The 20557-nt window shown below is 56.4% G+C and overlaps 2 protein-coding genes across 6 annotated transcripts in view; both read right to left on the bottom strand.

The window, feature by feature from the left end:
* Positions 1 to 979: 979 nt before the first annotated feature.
* Positions 980 to 16967, bottom strand: FLOT2 (flotillin 2). 4 transcript variants are annotated; one of them, XM_043479467.1, is made up of 11 exons: positions 16742 to 16967; positions 11641 to 11722; positions 8157 to 8247; positions 4928 to 5051; positions 4184 to 4302; positions 3948 to 4061; positions 3725 to 3844; positions 3417 to 3631; positions 2821 to 3004; positions 2365 to 2514; positions 980 to 2276 (listed from the first exon to the last, which is right to left on the bottom strand). In XM_043479467.1, the coding sequence occupies exons 1-11, from the start codon at positions 16788 to 16790 to the stop codon at positions 2238 to 2240; spliced, it is 1287 nt and encodes a 428-aa protein (XP_043335402.1). In that variant the 5' UTR covers positions 16791 to 16967; the 3' UTR covers positions 980 to 2237. The 4 variants fall into 4 exon arrangements, with proteins under 4 accessions (XP_043335402.1, XP_043335393.1, XP_043335411.1 ...); XM_043479458.1 differs by lacking the exon at positions 8157 to 8247 and adding an exon at positions 6023 to 6113 and having other exon boundaries at positions 16742 to 16966; XM_043479476.1 differs by lacking the exon at positions 16742 to 16967 and adding an exon at positions 6023 to 6113 and having other exon boundaries at positions 11641 to 11683.
* Positions 16968 to 17471: 504 nt separating this feature from the next.
* Positions 17472 to 20557, bottom strand: part of DHRS13 (dehydrogenase/reductase 13) — a 7745-nt gene continuing 4659 nt past the window's right edge. For both annotated transcript variants that reach the window (XM_043479435.1, XM_043479445.1), the window contains exon 5: positions 17472 to 18154. In XM_043479435.1, coding sequence (XP_043335370.1) covers positions 17703 to 18154 — 452 coding nt within the window. In that variant the 3' untranslated portion in view covers positions 17472 to 17702. The remainder of the gene's footprint in view (positions 18155 to 20557) is intronic.

Here is a 20557-nt window from a genome sequence, read left to right as displayed (position 1 = left end):
AAGTGCCAGTTCTCACTGGGGAGCTCCTTCTTTTATATTTATTGATTTCTGCATTGTTTTAAAATTTTTTTGGTTATCCTAAGGTCATGACGATATTCTGTTATTTTCTATATGTTTTACCATTTTACTTTTCACATTTAGATATACAATCCATCTGGAACTGATTTTGTGTACAAGGTGAGGTTCAAGGTCAAGAATCATTTCTCCCCCAGATTTCCAGTATCTTTTATCAAAAAGACTGTCCTTTTCCCATGGCTCTGCATTGTCATTTTAGTCATAAAATAAGAGTGGGTCTATTGCTGGATTTTCTGTTCTATTCAATGTAATCACTGGTGTACTACATGCCAGGATCACAGAGTCTTAATTACTTAAAAAGGAGATGGCAGCCCACTCCAGTTGCCATGGACAATTCCATAGACAGAGGAGTCTGGCGTCTACAGTCTGTGGGGTCACACACAGTTGGACACCACTGAGCAACTAACACTTTCACTTTTTTTTATGTCTTGACGTCTAAGTTTGAATCCTCTCACTTCACTCTTTTTCAAGCTTGTCTTGATTATTCTTATTCCTTTGGCATTTCCCTATAACTTCAGAATTACTCTGTTGATTAAAAATTTCTTGGGATTTTGATTGGGATTATATTGAATTTATAGATCAATTTTAGAGAAATGGTATTGCAATACACCTTTTTTTCTTTTTGGTTGCACCGAGTGGGGCTCAGAATGGGCAAGAGGGGCAGTGAACCCGGCAGCCCCTTCGCCTTGTGTCTGCAGTGGGGCCAGGTCTCCCAGGGCTCAGATCTGGCTTCCGCACCTGGGCAATGGCTGCCCTGCTCCAGGAAGCCAAGAGGGCAAGGCCAGGGTGCTGCTGCCCCCCAGTGTCAAGGGTGGGGAAGAACAGGCAAAGTGTAGCCTTTAGGCTGAAGGGGTGTGTGGGTGCGTTCCAGTCTCTCTCCTCACAAAAGGCACAGTACAGGGCGTGGGCATGACCAGATCTTTATTTTACCAGAAGGGACAGGCAGCGGGGCAGTGCAGCATCCAAGCCCCAGACCGGACATGCAGCACCCACATGCAGGAATAGCTACACAGGCTGGGGCAGGGCGAGGGGGGGGGGGACCAGGACCACAGGACGCCTGCAGCGTCCCTGCCAGGATGCTGGGGCCCTGGGCTCTTCTGCCTCCTCTGAGGCAAGGAGACAGAGGACCGGGCTGCTTCCCCACGGCTGGAACCTGATCATTTCTGGCCAGGAAGCAAGCCGGCACAAGCGGGGAAGGAGTCCAGCCAGCCTACGGCACTCGATTCTGTACAGGGCTGGCACAGCTCTGCCCACTGGAAGGGCCTGGCCTGATACTCAGGGCAGCACAGCCCTAGTAGGAAGGGGGTCTGTACATTTTCTAGTCCCTAGAAGGGCTGGATCCTGATCCCAGAAAGGCTTAGCAGAGTTGGGACCAAGCCCCACTCCAGGGAAGGGGCTTCCCTGAGCACGAGCAGGGGCCTCCTAAGGCCGTAGTAAACCGAGGGAGCTGCTCTACACAGGAGGCCTCGCCTCTGTGCCCGTGGGCGCGGGAGAGAGGTGAGGTGCGAGAGCAGGCCTGGGGCTGGGCAGGGGTTGGCGGAGGGCCATGGCCCTGGGCCTGCAGCCACAGCTACCCAGGCCCAGAAGGGCTGGAGTGGGTGAGGCTGGGGACTTCCTGGGGGCAGGTTTTGGGCTGGGAAGACCAGGCCAGGAGAGGGCAGGGTGGCCGTCATCCCCAGAATCCCTGCACCCATGCTGAAGCTCTGGCCGGGGCCATGGGGTGGGGGGTGGGGGGTGGACATAAGCACAGAAAACTTCAAGGCACCAGGATTCTCAGGAGCAGCAGGGCCACCCCCACAGACAGACAAGACGGTGATTGTAATAAACATCTTCAATTTAAACGACATGATGTGTGTAGAGGGTGCGAGGAGACAAGGAGAGAAAAAGACAGACAAAGGAAGAGACGTACAGGAGATAAGGGTGCAAGAGACAAACCAGACCGTCGTGGCAGTGAAAGTGAGGCTGTGGGATGGAGGAGAAGAGGGAGGAGACAGACAGAGACAGAGGAGAAGGGAAGACAGCCAGAGGCCTGAACACGCAGCACTTCTGGTCCCTACAGAATAAGGCACCAGAGTCAGTGACGTTCCCGTTGTCCCTGTGGTATTAAAACGGGTGCTGAAGGTGGGGGCGGTGGCTGCTGAAGGGTGTGGGCCGACGAGACCTCACACTTGTGCACCGGTGGCCTTCTTGATCAGCGGTATCTGCAAGGACGGGAGATGCCATGAGGCCTTGGCTCCAGGGCCCCCCATCTCTGCCTGGGCAACCCATTGCAGACGGCGAGACACCCACCTTAGACAGGTCCACGCCTGTCAGGGCGTGCACAGAGGCGGGCAGCTCGGCCAGCAGGCGGTTCACTTCTGACGTCACCTTGCTGTTGTCCCCACTGAGGACCACAATCTCATCGACTTTGGTCAGTGGGGCAGCAATTTTGGCAGCAATCTAGGAGGCGGGGTCGAGGGAGAGTTGGTTATTATTCGGACTCCATCCACCTGCCCCATCCAGCATCTCTCCCTCCCATCTCCACCTCACATCATCCCAGTGCAGCCTGGGTGGCCCTTATTTGCAATAAAGGTCAGATGATCCACTGGGTTAGGGATGAGCCTAGGCCTATTGTAGAGTTCTTCCCCACGCCGCTGAGTACTTCCCCATTTAACCCTCCCAGCCGTCCTGTCGCTGTGTTACTGACAAGGCCCAGAGAAGTCCGGCACTTGCCCAGCCAGTCCCAGCCTGGGGTGGGAGCCTTACCCGGGGCAGGGCGTCCAACACCAAGGCCATCTTGGCTGCGTCTCCGTATTTCTGGTAGGCCTCAGCCTTAAGTTTCATCCGCTCAGCCTCTGCCTTGCCCCTCGCCTCAATGACTGCTGCCTCTGCCTCCCCGATTTTGCGGATCTTCTCTGCTTCTGCCTGAGCCAGGAGGACCTGCTTCACCCTGGGGGAGTCATGGGCGGGCAGGGTCAGTGGGAAGTGCCAGGGGTCCCTCAAGCCTCGCCTGGGGGCCAGTGAACCCTCGAGCCCCCCACTTTGGCAGGTGTCAGGGGTGAGGGACCCATGAGGGCAGTGCCCTGGCCTTCTGGTTCTGGCCTGGAAGAGGGCACTGGCTCCCAGAGGCCAGACTGGAGAGGGGACCTACCTGGGTGCCCTCTGTGCCAAGCAGCACACCAGGCCCTTAAACCTCTGGCACCTAATTCAGTCTTCCTAATAACAATCCCATGGGGCAGGCGGGTTACCCCTACTTCCCAGTGAGGAAGCTGGCGTGGGGGCCTCCAAGCTTGGCCAGGAGTGGAGGGGTTGCCTGGGTGGCAGAGGAGCCAGATTAAAGTGGGGCCCCCAGCGGCACCTACTTCTCGCCCTCGGCGATCTGCTGTATGCGGTGGGCCTCGGCCTCGGCGGGGCAGCGCACGGTGGCAATGAGCTCCTTGTCCGTGCGCAGGATCTCCTGCGCCTCCACAGCAATCTGCTTCTTGCGCTGCACGACCTCGATCTCAATCTCTTCCTGCCGGATCTTCTGCTGCTCGCGCGCCCCTTGCAGCTCGTAAGCCAGCTGGGCCTCAGCCGTCTGTGGCGGGCGAGGGTGGTCAGCACGTCAGAGACTGGCCGCTACAGTCCTGGGCCTTGAGCCCTGACCCCAGGACGCCCGACAGCTTCTCACCTTGATGTTGACCTCCTCGCTGAAGGCCGACTTCTGCAGCTCAAAGGCTCGCTTGGAGTCGGCGATCTTGGTGTCTGCCATGAACTTCACATCCAGCATCTCCTTCTTGCACTCGGCTTCCTGGGAGCAGGAGGGGCAGGTGCTGAGGGTCCCCCTGAGAACTGGGGTTCCCGCTGCCCCTGAGCTCCCTCGTCCCCAGGGCTGGGAAGGCAAGCCCACATACCCGGATGCCTGCGTCCCGCTCGGCCTCAGCTACCCCGATGTCGGCATCTCTCTGGACCACAGCCGTCTGTGTCTTGCCCAGGGAGCTCAGATAGTCCACTTTGTCATACACATCCTGGGGAGGGAAGGGGAAGTCGTCCCTGGGAATAGTCAGAGGCATAAAGGGGCCCCTCCTGCCAAGCTCCCCCGCCCTGCACGGATGGACACGGGGGCCACAGCCTTCCCGCCACACCACACCTTGATGGTGAAGCTGAGGATCTCGATGCCCATGCGGCCAACGTCAGGGGCCGCCACCTCCCGCACCAGCTTGGCAAACTGGTCCCGGTCCTGATAAATCTGCTCCACCGTCAGGGTCCCTGGGGACAGAAGGATCGCGGGCTGGCTCCCCAGGGGCCTAGCCAGCTTGGGTAAGGGAGGAGGTGGCCAGGGAGAGGTCTGAGTGTAGGCAGGGGTCACGCAGTCTGTGCTGGGTCTTCCTAGGTTTCTTTCTATCTGACTGTGCTGGGTCTTTGTTGTAGCAGGTGGGATCTTTAGCGGCAGCACATGAACTCTTAAGTTGTGGCATGTGGGATCTAGTTCCCTGACCAGGGATCCAATCTGGGCTCCCTGCCTCGGGAGTGCAGTCTTGGCCACTGGACCAGCAGGGAAGTCCCTGGTGGGTTTCCTCTAACACCGAGTCTCCTCCTGCAGGGTGTGGGCAGGATGAGGAAAAGTGCCCCAAGCAGCCCTAGGTGCCTGACCAGACCGGCAGTCACTCAGCCCCATATCCACGCTCTCTTCTTCACTCAACTCTCCTGACATTTTGAAAGGAAATACATGACGGAAAACCTGTCAGCTTTTCTGAAGAAGCCTCTCAGTGGGACTGACAGGCCCGACTGTCCACGGCCCCCCTCTCCCCTCCCTGGCCTTGGCTCAGGGATGCTGTGTGGCTCCTTGCAGGTGGCAGAGGGAGAGGGGTCCCTGTGCCAGGCAGGGCCTCACCGAGGATGGAGCGCAGGTGTCCCTCCAGCGTCTGCAGGACAACGTTCTTGATGTCTTGCACGCTCTTGCCCAGGAACTGCTCACAGGCCACGGCCAGGAGCTCCTTCTCGGTCATGATCTTCACCTGCCGGTGGTCACAGAGGAGCCTGAGCCAGGCTGGAGGCAGGCAGACAGAGGCCCCAGACCCAGGAGGATGGTGGCGGTACCCCTCCCCTCCTTTTCAGGACCTGAAGGCCTGGGGGGAGGGGGAGGGAGTGGTGGTGGAAGGGGATGGGGTCTGCTGAGGCCTCCAGCAGGGAGAAACACGAGGAACTCATACTGAGAAATTTCACCTTCACTGGCAGCCCCAGGCTCTGCCAGGGCCTCTCTCCTGGACATTCGGGGTTCCTCCCCCCACCCAACCCCTCCAGTCCACCCTTGGCCCCTCAGCCTGCAGGTCTCTGCAAAAAGGAGAATGAACAACAGGGGTGCAGACAGACAGACTAGGAAAGAGAGCCAGGAGAGGGGAGGAGACAGGTCTGCAGTCCATCACGAGGGGTGGGCATCCTCCTGTCTTTCTTCCCCAAGGCACCAGGACAGCCACTCCTGCACCAGGGGCCTTTGAGATGACTGAACCTGCCCCGTGAGGACCTCTGGAGAGCAGGAAGCCCCTCACCCAGTCACCAGGCTGGGAATATAACGCAGCTCTGACTCCAGAGCCTAGAGTTCCCCGGCCTCACGTGGCCTCGCCCTCTGGTCCCCACCCTGCAGCCCCCTACCCAGGGGTCAGGGGAGGCCTGCGTTCTGGGGCTTGGCATTTCTGACACCTGCAAAGAACGGGGAGGGGTTAGTGACACAGGAGCCCTCAGCACTGCTTCTGTCCTCCGCCGGCCCGCTGGGGAGAGAAGGGGTGTCTTGTTAGTCCTGCTGGGTGGCCAAGAGGCTGAGTGCAAGTTCCGGTGGCGGCGACCCTCTCTGGGAAGGGGGGCGGGCAGGGGTGGGGCCACTGGAGAGAGACTGCCCCTGGCTGCCGGCCTTTCCTTGTTCCCACCCCAAACCCCAGCGTGGGGACGAGGCAGCTCAACGGACATGCGCGGGGCTGCTGAGTTACTATACCTGGGCGACACCCGTCACAGTTAAAGCTACCCCCTCGGCCGTCTCTACGTCCTCACAGCGGGGCTGCAACGTCATAATCTCTAGGGAAATCCTGCCAAGAAATGCAAAACAGGGGCCATGGGTCTGGGGGCCCAGGGCCTGGGGTGCAGGGAAAGACTTTGACATCTCACTGTGCCGGCTGGGACGGGCCAGGGGGGTCCTGCTGCAGGAGACGGAGGGGGTGGGCTCTCCAAGGGGTTGGAGCTAGGAGCGTGTGAGGAGGAGAGGGGTGGGAAGGCAGGGCTGGGGTGCAGATGGCTCAGCGGAAGGAGTGTCATGTGCCACCCATGTGCACATGTGTCCTCTGCTCACATCAGCCTGGCTGGAAGAGCGGGAAAAGGAAGTAGAGAAGTAGTTGGGGGTGGTCTGGGCCGGGGGGCGGGGGCTGGGGTAGGGTGGGCAAGAGTCTTGGCGTAGCTATGTGTGTTGTCCTGGGACAGCACATAAGTGCTGGTCCTCCAGGCTGTGTTTGTGGGTACCATCTGAACATCCCGCAGAGGCCTTTGCCTGTTCCCTGGGCATGCTCAGCACCCCAGGGTGTTCCCGAGGCTGCTGAGAAAGCTGCCTCGTACCTGGCATGCTGGGGGTATGCCCACTGCTGGGCCAAGATGGAGGTGATCCTGTGTTTGCCCCGCCCCACCTGGGGAGCCCTGCCGGATCCCTCTACCTGGCATCAGGCCAAGGCTGGAAGCCCACTCTCTGGGGCTGGGGTCAGGTGGGGCCAGTGGAGGAAAAGGCTGGGGTCACGCTAGAGCTTCGGGGCCAAGAAAATTTCTGCCCAGATGACCTGAGTCTTCAGGGTCCATTATCACCCAGCTGAAAAGGGACCTGGGTATTAGCAGCTCTTTCAAGTGGAGTGTGGGCTTGGAGGGAGACGAGCCTGCTAGGTGGGGTGTCGAGGGAGGCCTGGCCCCTATGCATCCCACGCAAAGGGGCTCTGGGCTTCTTCTCTGCCCTTCCACGGCGATGAGTGGTGGGTGTCATGGGGACAGTCTTCTTCCCCATTAAGGATAAGAGGATGGGTGAGGCAGGGTGTGGGGAGGCAGGGTGTGGGGGTGCCAGGTTTTGCCTGAGAAGCTGAAGGACAATTTCATGGAAGGGCGGAGGATGGGTAAGGTGACATGTAGGTCTCCTCTGGCCTGGGGACCCGCCAGCATGCAGGCTCTGAGGGGCAGGGGCTTTCTGATGTCCATTGCTGCCTCCGCTGTGCTGGGAGCTGACAAGACGCTCAGCAGGGAGCTGGCAAACGGACCAATGAAGATGGGAACCTGCGTTGCTAAATGCCCTGGCTCAGGAAAGGGTTTCATCTCTATGGCTGCATGGCAGTGAGGAGGGAGACAGAAGGTCGCTTGCTTTCCCAGGTGAGATCAAGTCTGTGATACAGACGGCGTTCCTCAAGTACTTCTTTTCTGAAAATCCCAAAGCGAGCACCCTCACATTACTTTACTTGCCTTTCTAATATTCCTACAAGGCTCAGGGAGGGCTCGATTCTCCCCCTTTTGCAGATGGGGAAGCTGAAGTCTGGTGACAAAGACAGCTGCTCAAAGGCCTCTCGACAGAGAATCAGGGGCAGGGAATGGCCATGGCTCTTTTTGCTCAGGCCTGTCAAGGAGGTTGGAGGTGGTCAAGGGGTGGGGTAAACACAATTCCCCAGGGGGCCCGTTTTCCTGGCGCTGCAGGGAGGAGGGTGTCAGCCTGGAGAAGGCACGGGCAAGAAGCTCTGTGATGCCTGGAGGACTAGGACTCTGGCAGGAGTTGTTAGGACAGACCCCTCCCGACCTGGGCAGTCCACCTCTGTCACAAAAGGGCCTGTGTCTTCTCCTGCCTCAGCTTACTCTCAGTGTAGGCTTGGTGTCCAAGGACACCCCCTGGCAGACTTGGGCAGAGCTCCCAGAAGCCCTCACTCTCTCTCCCCACTCGCAGCCCCCCATGAGCCCGGACAAGGGAGTGGGGGCCATCCAGAGCAGTGGTGGTGGGAGCAGAGGGCAGGGAGGCACGCTTTCAGGAAAAGGGAGTCCATCTGGAGTCTGCCAGGCCCCCGAAGGGCGGGAAGAGAGGAGGTTAGATACAGAGGAGGAAGCAGGCGGGTTATTACCTGTGCAACCCCTGTTACGAATAGCGGGACCCCCTCCGACGTCTCAATATTCTCACAGCGACACAGGATGGTCATAACCTCCAGAGACAGTCTGAGGAGCAGCCGGGGGAGGGAGGGAAAGGTAGGGACAGGAAGGGGGAGGAGGGGACACAGCAAACACACACAGTGGTTACCAGACAAGCACCGGATGCCTGAGGCCTGGGGGCTGGGGGTGGGGTCGCTCTCAAAACTTCAGCTCCCATCCCCCACTGCCAGCTCGGCCAGGCCGTAGGGGGCCAGAGACACCCCTGCGCTGGCCTGAGGCCTCTGGGTCTCTTCTCCAGCCCACACACCCTTCCAGTGAGAAGCTGCTGGGCTGGAGGTAAAGCTTGCTGATGCCCTGGGCCCTGAGGTTGGGAGGCTGTCTGCGCGCAGGGCACCGGGGTTACCCACTGCCTCACTTTCCCAGGAGATTCCTGGCACTGTCTGGCTGGCAGCCCGAGCTCCTTGCTCCAGACAGAGGCAAACCTGTGTTTCCAGAAACTGGGGTGGGGGGTGGGGGGGCCACTCTGGGGGTTCATGAGTCACAGCAAATACCGAATCCTGTTCAGGGCACAACCCCTCAAGGCCTGTGCTACTTATCCCTAAGAAGGCAATTTAGGCCCAGAAGAGTCTGAAGAGATTTTTGGATTTTCTGATTTGTGGGGGTGGGATGTGTCAAGGAAGGCTGGGGAGGGGGGGAAGTGTGTGCACCCCTGCCAATATTCACAGGGACAACTGGGAGTCACTCACTTCCAGAGATGGGCACAGGCAGAGTCATTACAAAGAAAAGGTGCGTGGAAGCTACCTGGGCCTCCCTGGGGCACGGTGTGTGCCCATATGTGCTGGGTGCTGGACCAGGCAGAGGCCAGCCTGTGGACAGCGCAGAAGGTTTCCTTAAACCAGAGGGAAGGAGGGCAGAGGCTGAGGTGAAGGAGCAGAAGCAAGTGGAGTGGGGGGACGGGGAGCAGGAGGCAATGTGGGTCCCCCCACTCTCCAGCCATGCGCTTGTACACAGGTTGACTGCCTTCTGGCCCCTCCCTAACAGCACCCTCAGGCCAAGAGGACAGCAGACCCAGCTCAGACAGGCACCCATCAAGCTCTCTTTGGGGAAGGAGGAGAGGGAGACAGGAAAGAGGGTGGAGGGAGGGAGGGGAGGACAGAGGGAGGGAAGGAGACAGGAAAGGGGGGGTGGGGGAGGGGGAGGAGGGAGGAGGGGAGGGAGAGGTGGGAGGGAGAGAGGAAAGGGGGGGGAGGGAGAGAGGAAAGGGGGGGAGGGAGGGGAGGAGAGAGGGAGAGACGGGGAGGGAGGGAGACAGGAAAGGGGGAGGGTGGGGGGAGGAGAGAGGGAGGGAAGGAGACAGGAAAGGGGGGGTGGGGGAGGTGGGAAGAGGGGAGGGAGGTAGGGGACGGAAAGAGGGCGGAGGGAGGGGAGAAGAGAGGGAGGAGGGAGGGAGACAGGAAAGGGGGAGGGTGGGGGAGGGGGAAGAGAGGGGGAGGGGGAGGGAGGGAGGGAGACAGGAAAGGGGGAGGGTGGGGAGGAGGGGGAAGGGGGGGAGGGGAGGGACTGGAAAGAGAGGGGAGAGAAAGGGAGGGGGATGAGGGAGGAGGGGAGGGAGTGGGGAGAGGGGAGAAGGACGAGGCGGGAAGGAGTGGGGAGGAGGGAGGCTGCAGCTCAGATGCCAGAAGTGGAGGAACCGCTCAGGTTAGGGAGAGACAGCTGCCCCCATCGGGGCCTCAGGACAGGACAGGACATGGCAGCAAAGGGCAGCGGGAGAGACCTCACTGGGTCTGGAGAAGAACAGCTGACACTGAGGGCAGGTGACATGGAGGATGGCTGTGGAAAGGACCTCAAATGGGAGGCTGGGTTAGAAACCTAGACCTCCACTCTGACCTAGGAAGCGCCTGCTGGCCTCGGGGAAACAAAAGTCCCCACTGGAGGAGACGCCCCTGCAGCAGGCTAGGGGACAGGGAAGGGGCCGCCCCAGGAACCCAAGAGTGGGCCCTGCTGAGCCTGGGTGTGGAAGAGTCGCTCCTAGGATGAGGCACAAGGCCCCCTGCCCCTCACCTTCAAACCTGCCGTCAGAGAAGCCGGGCCCTGCTCTCCTGGGGCTCTCTGCTCCCGGGAGCAGGAAGCGGGAGGGGACCAACCACAGTGTGGAGAAAGGGCCTCTGGGGTGTCAGCAGTACCCGGCAGCGGACGCCTGGCAGGACAGGTCTCGGGGCAAGCGGACACTCTCTAGTCGAGGGGCTTGGACGAGACACTCTGCTGTCCCAGGACTGTGTTGTGTGTGTGGGGTGGGAGGTGACAGTGTCTCTGGAGAGGGGACCCATGGCTCCTGTCAGGCCAGCGGGCCCCCTCAGGAGTCTTAGGATCCAAAGAGGAAGTTGTGACCGCTACTAATTACTTTATGAACACTTTTGACCTCGGGCCAGAAGAGTTTCCCAAGGCAGGACCAAGAGTGGGGAGAGATGGGCAGTGGAGGGGGTTAGGAGAGATCAAAGAAGTTAAATCGTTGTGACATGCTTCCCATGCCCCTGAACGGAGCCAGCACCCTCAGACTCCCTGGAGCCCCAAGCACTAGCAGCTCCCTGCAGCCATGAGGCGTCTCTCTGCCAAGACTGAGATACAGGGGGATTTCCACTGGAATCTCCACTGCTTCCCCTTCACAGGACCCCCACCCCTGCCAACAGGCTGCGCTTTCATAGCTCTGCCGCCTGTGTCGCCTGGCTCCTGGCCTGGAAGAATCTGGGCCCCTCCTCCCCTGATCTCCCATAATCAGGAATGGGGTGCTGGTGGAGAGGTGGCCGGCCAGCCTCATCTCATCCTGGGTGGGCGGTGAGGGGAACAGGAGAGGCCTGGGAACAGGAGAACCCTTTCCCTGCCCCGGGCTCTGGGAAAGCCAGCAGGTAGAGTGTGAGCTGGAATCTCCTTTCCCCTTCTAAGTCTCTCCAGACTGACGGAGGAGGTCCAGACCCATCTTGCCCAGCCCCAGCGCCAACTCCTTAGATCTGCATCCTTTGTCTTTAAGACACAGAGCCCCTTCAGACTGTAACCATCGTCTGCCATTTAGCCCCTGCCTGCATTGTCCCGGGGCCTGCACAAGGTAGGGGTCTCTTCAAGCCTTTCCTCCTTCCCAGGACCACTTCAAACAGGTGTGTTATTAAGGCTGCGTGAATAATTCTGAGCTAGAATCAGGGCGTTAGGGTTCTGCCTGAATTGCCTGGGGCAGAAGTGATGCTCTCACTGGAAAAAGCACACCCACCAAGGAGGAGCTGCCCACAGACAGCCCTCCTGCCGCCCCATGTAACCCATTCCACCTGCCTCTTGGGAGGTCCCCCCAACTAGAGTGGAATGCAGCAAGTGGTAGATGCTTTAGCTCAAGTGGCATGAAGGGGGTAAGGATGGAGACCGTCTTCTCCCCTGCCCACCAGGATGCCCGATCGCCAGCCCCCAGGCCCTTACCTCTTAGTGTCGGAGATACACCACCAAGCCCAGGCCCAGCCGCCAAACACATACTGTTTATAGTCGGAACCACAACAGCCCCCTGGAGAGCAAAGCAAACCATGTCTGGTCAGTCAGTCCTTGGGTCTGTCTACCCTCCAACACCTCCATCAGCAATGCTGGGCCTTCGCCTGCATTGACAAACTCCTACCACTGGGCACCAGGTGTGGAGGTTACAGATAAATGAGAGACAGGCCCTTAAGGTCTTGGGATCTAGTTTGTTAGACAGGCAATTTGCATAGAAATGAGGGGAGCCAATGAGTGGTTCAGAATGTATGTGCTTTTAGAGAACAAAGTCAGTGGGCAAGAGTGAACAGGGAAGCTTCCATCTTTGATTCAACCATCACTTCAGCGAACAAGTACTTTTCTGTGCTAGGGAAACAGAGATGAAGGTACCGTTCCTCTCTTAAAAAGAGGTGGGACTCGGAGGAGTGACCTTTTCTTGAGCTGATGGTTGTACCATGCGACTGGCCTGTTACCAGGATGGGATCAGTCCCAGAGGGAAAGCAGGTGGAAGGCTAATGCAAGGGAGTCTATGAGCCAAGGGGCGGGGTGGGGGTGGGGGCTGGCTCACGCTCAGCAGACCTCTCGGTGAGGCTGGTTCCCAGGGGTTCAGAGTGAATGGGAGCGGATGGGGAAGAAGGCAAGACCTCAAAACAGAAGCCAACTCATGGTACCAACTGGAAAAGTGAGAGAAAGGGAAAAGGCCTAAAAAGGAAATGACTCCTGGAAACTATGTATCAACTAAATAGCCCGTTGAATCTGGCCACAACCCAGATTCACTTCGTGGATGAGCTCCGCACAATCTCTATACAGAAATGAGAAAAATCAGTTCTTGAAATTCTTGTTGCAAACCCTCCTGCTGATGCCGAAACTAATCAACAAGTTCAAGAAAACTTTGTAAAAGCAAGAGGGGCTATTCCCTGGCAGAAACAGATGATTCAGAGGAAACGTGACAGCAAAAAGCCAGTGGGCGTCATTTCCGCATTCATGAACTTGGGTTTTCAGGAAAGTCTAGGGTGAGTGCCTCCCAAGGTCAAAGGTCAGGGACAGTTTTGTGTAGCTGGGTTAGTGTCTCTGGGGCCTCATGGCAGGGGACAAAGCCAGGTAGAGGGGCAGAGGGCAGACTGCAGAGTACTGTAGGTATTGGGCCAAGCAGGGGTGCTGTGTGTATGTGCCTGAGTGATGGGGAAGTCATTTAAGCTAAGAAACCACACTTATATTTGCATTTTAGAAATCCCACTTTGCACAAGGAGAAAGATACCTGGGTCAAGGAGACTGGGGAGAAGCAGCCTCTTGCAGTGACCTAGGCCACACACAGTGGCTGACATGGGGGGATAATTACTAGAGTAGTCTTATCCAAGAGAACGTCCTTCTCGGATTGAAATGTTCCACAGCTGTGCTGTGCAACAAAACAGCCATTCGGGACATATGCTATTGAGCACTGGAAATCTGGCTGGTATAACCGAGAAAATGAATTTTAATTAACTTAAATTAACCTGTGGCTCATGGCTACCATATTGGACAGTGTAGGTCAAGAGCCAGGGTTTGGGTGGGCGGTCAGGTCAACAACCAAACAGAGACAGTAGAATCATGAACTGGAGAGAAGTTTTAGATAGGTGGAGGGACCACCTGATGTGAACAGCCGACTCACTGGAAAAGACCCTGATGCTGGGAAAGATTGAGGGCAGGAGGAGAAGGGGGCGACAGAGGATGAGGTGGTTGGCTGGCATCACCGACTTGATGGACATGAATTTCAGCAAGCTCCAGGTGATAGTGAAGGGCAGGGAAGCCTGGCGTGCTGCAGTCCACGGGGTTGGAGAGTCAGACACAATTTAGCGACTGAACAACAACAAAGATCCCACAAGTGTGGCGGGCCTGCCAAGATAGACAGCTGGCAAGTGATACTGCCCACTGGGCAGCCCACCCTGTCTCCTGGGTCTGCCCTGTGCATGGTGTACAAGCAGCTGAGCCTGAGGTCCAGGGAGCCGGGAGCATCCCCGCAGTGTGAACAGGGTCAGGAAGAGGTTGCAGGTCTCTGGAAACACCTGTTCACAGAACTGCCGCTCAAGGTAAGCCACCGCAGACTGCTCTGCCCTGGGGAAGGGGTGAGAGGAGCCTCTGAGGACCAGCAGTCAACTTGAAACCAAAACCATCTCGGGATCCAGTGAAACTGGAAGAGGATCAAAACCCACAGCTTGTTCCACTTCTTCTGGCCTGGTGGGGGCTGGGGCACAGCGGCACAGCTTTCTCCAATCAACCCAGGGCACTTCTCAGGGGGCAGGGGGAGGAGGTGGTGGCAGGGTGGGATGGGGGCGAGGGGGCCAAGGGTGGGAATCCACGCTTTGAAGTGAAAAGTGAAGCATTAGTCACTCAGTTGTTTCCGACTCTGTACGACCCCATGGACTGTCAGGCTCCCTGTCCATGGAATTCTCCGGGCAAGAATACTGGAGGGAGTAGCCATTTTTTTTTTTTTTTTTACCTTTAACTTATTCTTTGACCTTGGGAGCAGGCTGCCACAGCTCAGGCTGGGCCTCAGCCAAGGGTAACATGGCCAGGTTCCCAGGGGTAGCAACAACAGGAAGCTGGGGCTGCCTGGCTGCCCCACCCCCAGCAGCCTCCTCCCCTGGAAGGCATCTTCCTCCCAGCTTCCTGGTCACCCTGGAGACCACTCCCAAAAGAGGACACTTAGGTGACCCTTCCTTGACCTCCCCAGTTCTTACTGTCTCCAGACCTGGAGAAAATCCTCCTAATTTTATCTCACTTCTTCTAACCCAACCCACTTTCCTTTGCTCTGTCCTCAACCAACCTGAAGGATCACAAAATATCCTTTCAGTTAAGGTTAGTGTAAATAAAAATGTACTATTTTCCTCTTATCAAATGCAAAGACCTCTAAATTCTATCCACAAACTCCAGGTTAAGAATTTTTGACCTACTGTAGAGATAAGAGAAAGGTATATGGTGTTTGGATTACCCAAAAGTAGAAACAGAGAAAAAAAATTGTGTATTACAGAATGAAGAAGGGAGGATAGACAAGAAGAACCTCGACTTCTCAAGTGGAAAAGATGATCATGATATACATCAACATCCTCCTTCTGAAAGCGGGCTGCGTGAGATGCCCCTGGACTTAGAAGTGAAAGTCGCTCAGTCATGACTCTTTGCAATTCCATGGACTATATAGTCCATGGAATTTTCCAGGTCAGTATCCTGGAGTGGGTAGCCATTCCTTCTCCAGGGGATCTTTCCAACCCAGGGATCGAACCCAGGTGTCCGGCACAGTAGGCAGATTCTTTACCAGCTGAGCCACCGTGGAAGTCACCTGGACTTCGATGCAGGTCCAATTAATGGGGTGTAGGGAATAGGACTGGAAGTCCACATGCTAGCGAGAGCCACAGTGCAGTTCGATCATCTCAAATCCCAAGGTACTATTATGCTGGGCATCATCTCTCTCTCTCCTCTTCCACCCTCCCTTGACTTCAGCTCTCTTAATTCTCAGCGTGGCCTCCTCACCGCACCCCTAAAACAGCTTCGAAGTTAGTACTGCCTTGGCCTCTGGCTAGAGTACCCTGGCAACTTGGAAGGCACGGAGCAGCCCGTCTTAGGGGTTCTTTTTGCCCCTCAGTTTCAGGATTGCCGCAAAGACAAAACTGGAGCTTCTTCTCCTTGGCCCAGAGTCTGGGCTTCTAGAGAGAAATACCACACAAAAATACAAGTGTGATGTAGATTCAGTTTTCTAAAAACCTTTAGGAGTGGAGGCTGGGAGACTGGCTCAGGTCTGAGAAGAGGAGCAGCTTTGGCCTCAGTGCTCTCTGGGGGTCTCCCTGGTGACCCCAATGCTTTCTTCTCTAGTTTTCAGGGAAGTGAAAGATTTTTTTTTTTTGGCTGTGCTGCAGAGCTTGCAGGATCTTAGTTCCCTGACCAGGGATCAAGCCCCGGGTCACTGCAGTGAAACCACGGAGTCCGAACCACTGGACAGCCAGGGAAGTGAAGGATCTTAATTTCCCCACAGGAGTAGGGTCCTAGTCAGAGAGATTTACGATTTCCTGTCCCAGGGCAGAGATCACTTTGAGATCCAAACTGAACCAAAGTCCATGAAAGTTCCCAATGGATTCATCCCAGCTCTCAAAGTGGGTGGCAACAAGCCCTGGTCCAGCCCACCCTCTTCTGCTCAGTTCTGCAGCTGGTCCTAACAACTCTGTGACAGGTGGAGAATCCATACTGACAGTGGGAAGTAGGATATGAGCGTTTCCTGCAGCTACAGGCCTCCTCGCTGTCGGGGAAACACGGGCTTCTCCCCAGCACCCGCGCCATTGGCTGCACAAACTGGTGGCTTGAAAGGCTTCTGCCACTTCCCAAAACATCCAAATACACAATTTAAATAGCAGCCTTATGGCAAGACCTCTCTCCCTCCCCCAACAATGCGGAGCCCCCTTCCCGCCTAAGCGCACAGAAATTCTGGAGTCTGCAGCATTTTGCAACCAAGAGCAACACAGCCCGGAGCCAGGTTTCTCAACCTGTAGAGGCCGCACCCGCGTCTCCGGGGCGGGCAGTGTCAGTAATGCCCGGCAAGCCTCAGCCTGCTCGGAATTAACGGATCTGTGCCCAGAACCCAAGGATCCAGGTCCACCGCCCCTCCCCAAGACAGGCACCTGCGACCCACTCAACCCTCGTTCCGGGCGCTGGCATCCAGCCAGCCAGCGTTCCCGGAACCCCAAGGCTTCGGTTCGGGATCCTCTAGGCCACAGAGGAGACCCTGCCCAAAGGAGGAGGCGGAGAAAGGAAATGAGGGAATAAACACGGGCAAACACGCAGGGCGCGGAGGTGGGGGGAGCGCCTGGCCGGTGCCCTAGGGCGCGGAGCACGGAGAGTGGGGGTCCTTTCTGGGAGGGGTCTCCGGGGCTACCGTAGACTCAGGCCCCACCCCCGGCACTGCCCACCGCCCCCCAGCCCTCAGAGCCCTTCCTCGGCCAGGCCCCTCTCCCGCCCTCCCAGGCACAGCCCCCGCCCCAAACACCCTCCCGGCGCCGGGCGTTTCAGACCCACCTCCCTGGGGCCTCCTCACCTGAAACCACCAGCGCCTCGTTGGGCCCCACCGTGTGACAATTGCCCATGGCGCCGGCGGGACGGAGGGGCCCCCCGGGGGTCGCGGAGACCTGGACAGCAGCCTCCGGACCGCACCCCGCACGCGCGCCCGCCCGCACCGCCGGCCTCGCCCTGCCTGTCGGGCCACCCCCAGCGGCCGCCCGCCCGCACCCCTCCGCGGCCGCAGCGCCGCCGGAAGTGTGGCGGCGGAGGGCGGGGCCGGCGCGGCCTGCGAGGCGATCTGCGCGCTACCCGTGGAGTCAACACGCTTTATTGCAAGGGGTAGACATCGCGTGCCCTCGACTCCCACTGGGCGCCTGAATAACCACCGCCCTGCCCTTTCTCACCTTCCACCTCCCAGCTCCCACCTTACAGCTGTCGGCCCTGGAGCCAGCCCGCTGGGGGTTTCAATTTCAGCCCCTGCGCTTACTAGCTGGGCGACCTTGGGCGAGTCCCTTATCTGGCTGAGTCCCTCACCTGGCTGCTAATGCAAAAAGGGGATAATGAAACTACTTAGCTAAAGGGTCGAAAGGGGCCCAGCGGAAAAATCCTCAGTGTTGGCCGGGCATCCGATTACAAATTCCCAGGCCCTATTCTGGGGCTGATCAGCATGCCTGAGGGTAGGGCCTGGAAATAGGAAATTCAAATTCCTGAGAAGCCGCAGCAGATATACTAACGTCCCACCTCTCAATCTGGGGTTACCGTTCCTCTCAGGGAGGAATAATCACCCTTTATTTCCTTCCGCCAGGAAACGAGCTGTCCAGGACATACCTCAGAAACCCCGGAAAATAACCATGGAGGCGAAAATGGCAACTCTCTCCATGCCCAGTGCGCGGCCCGGCACACAGCTAAGGTTTTAAAGGCCCACCAGGTGCCTTGGAAAGCTGCCCGGTCTGTGTGTGTGGGGGGGGGGGGGGGGGCGGCGGGGGGGGGGGGGGCAGTTAGCAAGCCTGAGGCTCAAGTTCAGCTTTAACCGGAATTCGGCGCGTGACCGTAGACCTGTCTGTCGAATTCTGAGGGCTGGGGTAGAGTTCGGAAGCCGTGGGCTCCTCGGGGTGGGGGCTGCTTGGAGAGGATGGAGTCCCCGGGTCCTCAGGCTGGGAATCTTCATCGGATTCAGCATCCTCCCCAGGCCCAAGCCCTGCTAGCTTCCTGCTGGCCTCCCACAGCCGGTGAGCTGCGCGGTCGTCTCTGGCGGCTGGGGGCACCTCCTCCACGTGGCAATTGGCGAAGTACCTCCCGCTAAGGGGCTCAATGCCTTCCTGCAGAGCGCAGTACAGGGGTGTCTGGGCACCCCCTCGCGGTGCCCGAAGCACCAGCCAAGCCAGGGGGCGCAAAAGTGGGCGGAGCCATCCAGGAACGTGGCGCAGGAAGAGCTCCGAGTTCACTGGCCCTGTGGACAGGAAGAAAGGAAGCAGCAGGGAAGACGACTGTGGTTGAGGGTCTAGGGTAAGAGGCACGCACAGGGCTACAGAGGAGTGGGGAAAAGAGTCCGGTCCCAGGGAAGCCAAGGTCGCATCAACCAGGTAGTACTTAGGGACCTGATAAGCTGACCTTACTCGTTTCTAACAGCAAGCCACTTCTCCATCCAAGCTCCTTACACATCCTCATCTTCCAGATATTGCTCATGCTGTGTCCCTGCCTCCTCAGTCACTTCAGTCGTGTTCGACTCTTTTCGACCCTATGGACTTCTCCCATGGGATTCTCCAGGCAAGAACCTAGCCTGGAACAATCTGTCTCTTTCCATCTTTTTTCCTGTTCCTTTGTGTTTTGTTTATCTTTTGGCCTCCCTCAGTGGCATGTGGGATCTTGGTTCTCCAAACCAGGACGCAAACCCTCATCCCCTGCATTGGAAACATGTGGAGTCCTAACCATTGGACAGCCAGGAAAGTCCTCCTGTTCCTTTGTTTGACCAGCAAACATTATGAACACCTACAGTAGACCCCTCATCCAAGGTAAGGAGCAGCGGCTGCGCTTTGCTGGAGCAGCCGTGAAGAGATACCCCACATCCAAGGTAAGAGAAACCCAAGTAAGATGGTAGGTGTTGCGAGAGGGCATCAGAGGGCAGACACACTAAAACCATAATCACAGAAAACTGGCCAATCTGATCACAGGATCACAGTCATGTCTAACTCAATGAAACTAAGCCATGCCCTGTGGGGCCACCCAAGACGGTCAGGTCATGGTGGAGAGGTCAGACAGAATGTGGTCCACTGGAGAAGGGAATGGCAAACCACTTCAGAATTCTTGCCTTGAGAACCCCATGAACAGTAGGAAAAGGCAAACTGATAGGATACTGAAAGAGGAACTCCCCAGGTTGGTAGGTGCCCAATATGCTAATGGAGATCAGTGGAGAAATAACTCCAGAAAGAATGAAGGGATGGAGCCAAAGCATAAACAATACCCAGTTGTGGATGTGACTGGTGATAAAAGCAAGGTCTGATGCTATAAGGAGCAATATTGCATAGGAACCTAGAATGTTAGGTCCATGAATCAAGGCAAATTGGAAGTGGTCAAACAGGAGATGGCAAGAGTGAATGTCGACATTCTAGGAATCAGCAAACTAAAATGGACTGGAATGGGTGAATTTAACTCAGATGACCATTGTATCTACTACTGTGGGCAGGAATCCCTTAGAAGAAATGGAGTAGCCATCACAGTCAACAAAAGAGTCCAAAATGCAGTACTTGGATGCAATCTCAAAAACGACAGAATGACCTCTGTTCGTTTCTAAGGCAAACCATTCAATATCACGGTAATCCAAGCCTATGCCCCAACCAGTAATGCTGAAGAAGCTGAAGTTGAATGGTTCTATGAAGACCTACAAGACCTTTTAGAACTAACACCCAAAAAAAGATGCCCTTTTCATTATAGGGGACTGGCATGCAAAAGTAGGAAGTCAAGAAACACCTGGAGTAACAGGCAAATTTGGCCTTGGAGTACGGAATGAAGCAGGGCAAAGGCTAACAGAGTTTTGCCAAGAGAATGCACTGGTCATAGCAAACACCCTCTTCCAAAAACACAAGAGAAGACTCTACATATGGACATCACCAGATGGTCAACACCGAAATCATACTGATTATATTTTTTGCAGCCAAAGATGGAGAACCTCTATACAGTCAGCAAAAACAAGACCGGGAGCTGACTGTGGCTCAGATCATGAACTCCTTATTGCCAAATTCAGACTTAAACTGAAGAAAGTAGGGAAAACCACTAGACCATTCAGTTATGACCTAAATCAAATCCCTTATGATTATACAGTGGAAGTGAGAAATAGATTTAAGGGACTAGATCTGATAGACAGAGAGCCTGATGAACAATGGACAGAGGTTCGTGACATTGTACAGGAGACAGGGATCAAGACCATCCCCATGGAAAAGAAATGCTAAAAGGCAAAATGGTTGTCTGAGAAGGCCTTACAAATAGCTGTGAAAAGAAGAGAAGTGAAAAGCAAAGGAGAAAAGGAAAGATATTCCCATTTGAATGCAGAGTTCCAAAGAATAGCCAGGAGAGATGAGAAAGCCTTCCTTAGCGATCAATGCAAAGAAATAGAGGAAAACAACAGAATGGGAAAGACTAGAGATCTCTTCAAGAAAATTAGAGATACCGAAGGAATATTTCACACAAAGATGGGTTCGATAAAGAACAGAAATGGTATGGACCTAACAGAAGCAGAAGATATTAAGAAGAGATGGCAAGAATACACAGAAGAACTGTACAAAAAAGATCTTCATGACCCAGATAATCACAATGGTGTGATCACTCACCTAGAGCCAGACATCTTGGAATGTGAAGT

Source organism: Cervus canadensis, chromosome 1 (assembly GCF_019320065.1).
Source record: "Cervus canadensis isolate Bull #8, Minnesota chromosome 1, ASM1932006v1, whole genome shotgun sequence".
NCBI classification, from domain to species: Eukaryota; Metazoa; Chordata; class Mammalia; order Artiodactyla; family Cervidae; genus Cervus; species Cervus canadensis.
The sequence above is the reverse complement of the archived record's forward strand: the minus strand, read 5'-3'. Positions and strand labels throughout refer to the sequence as shown.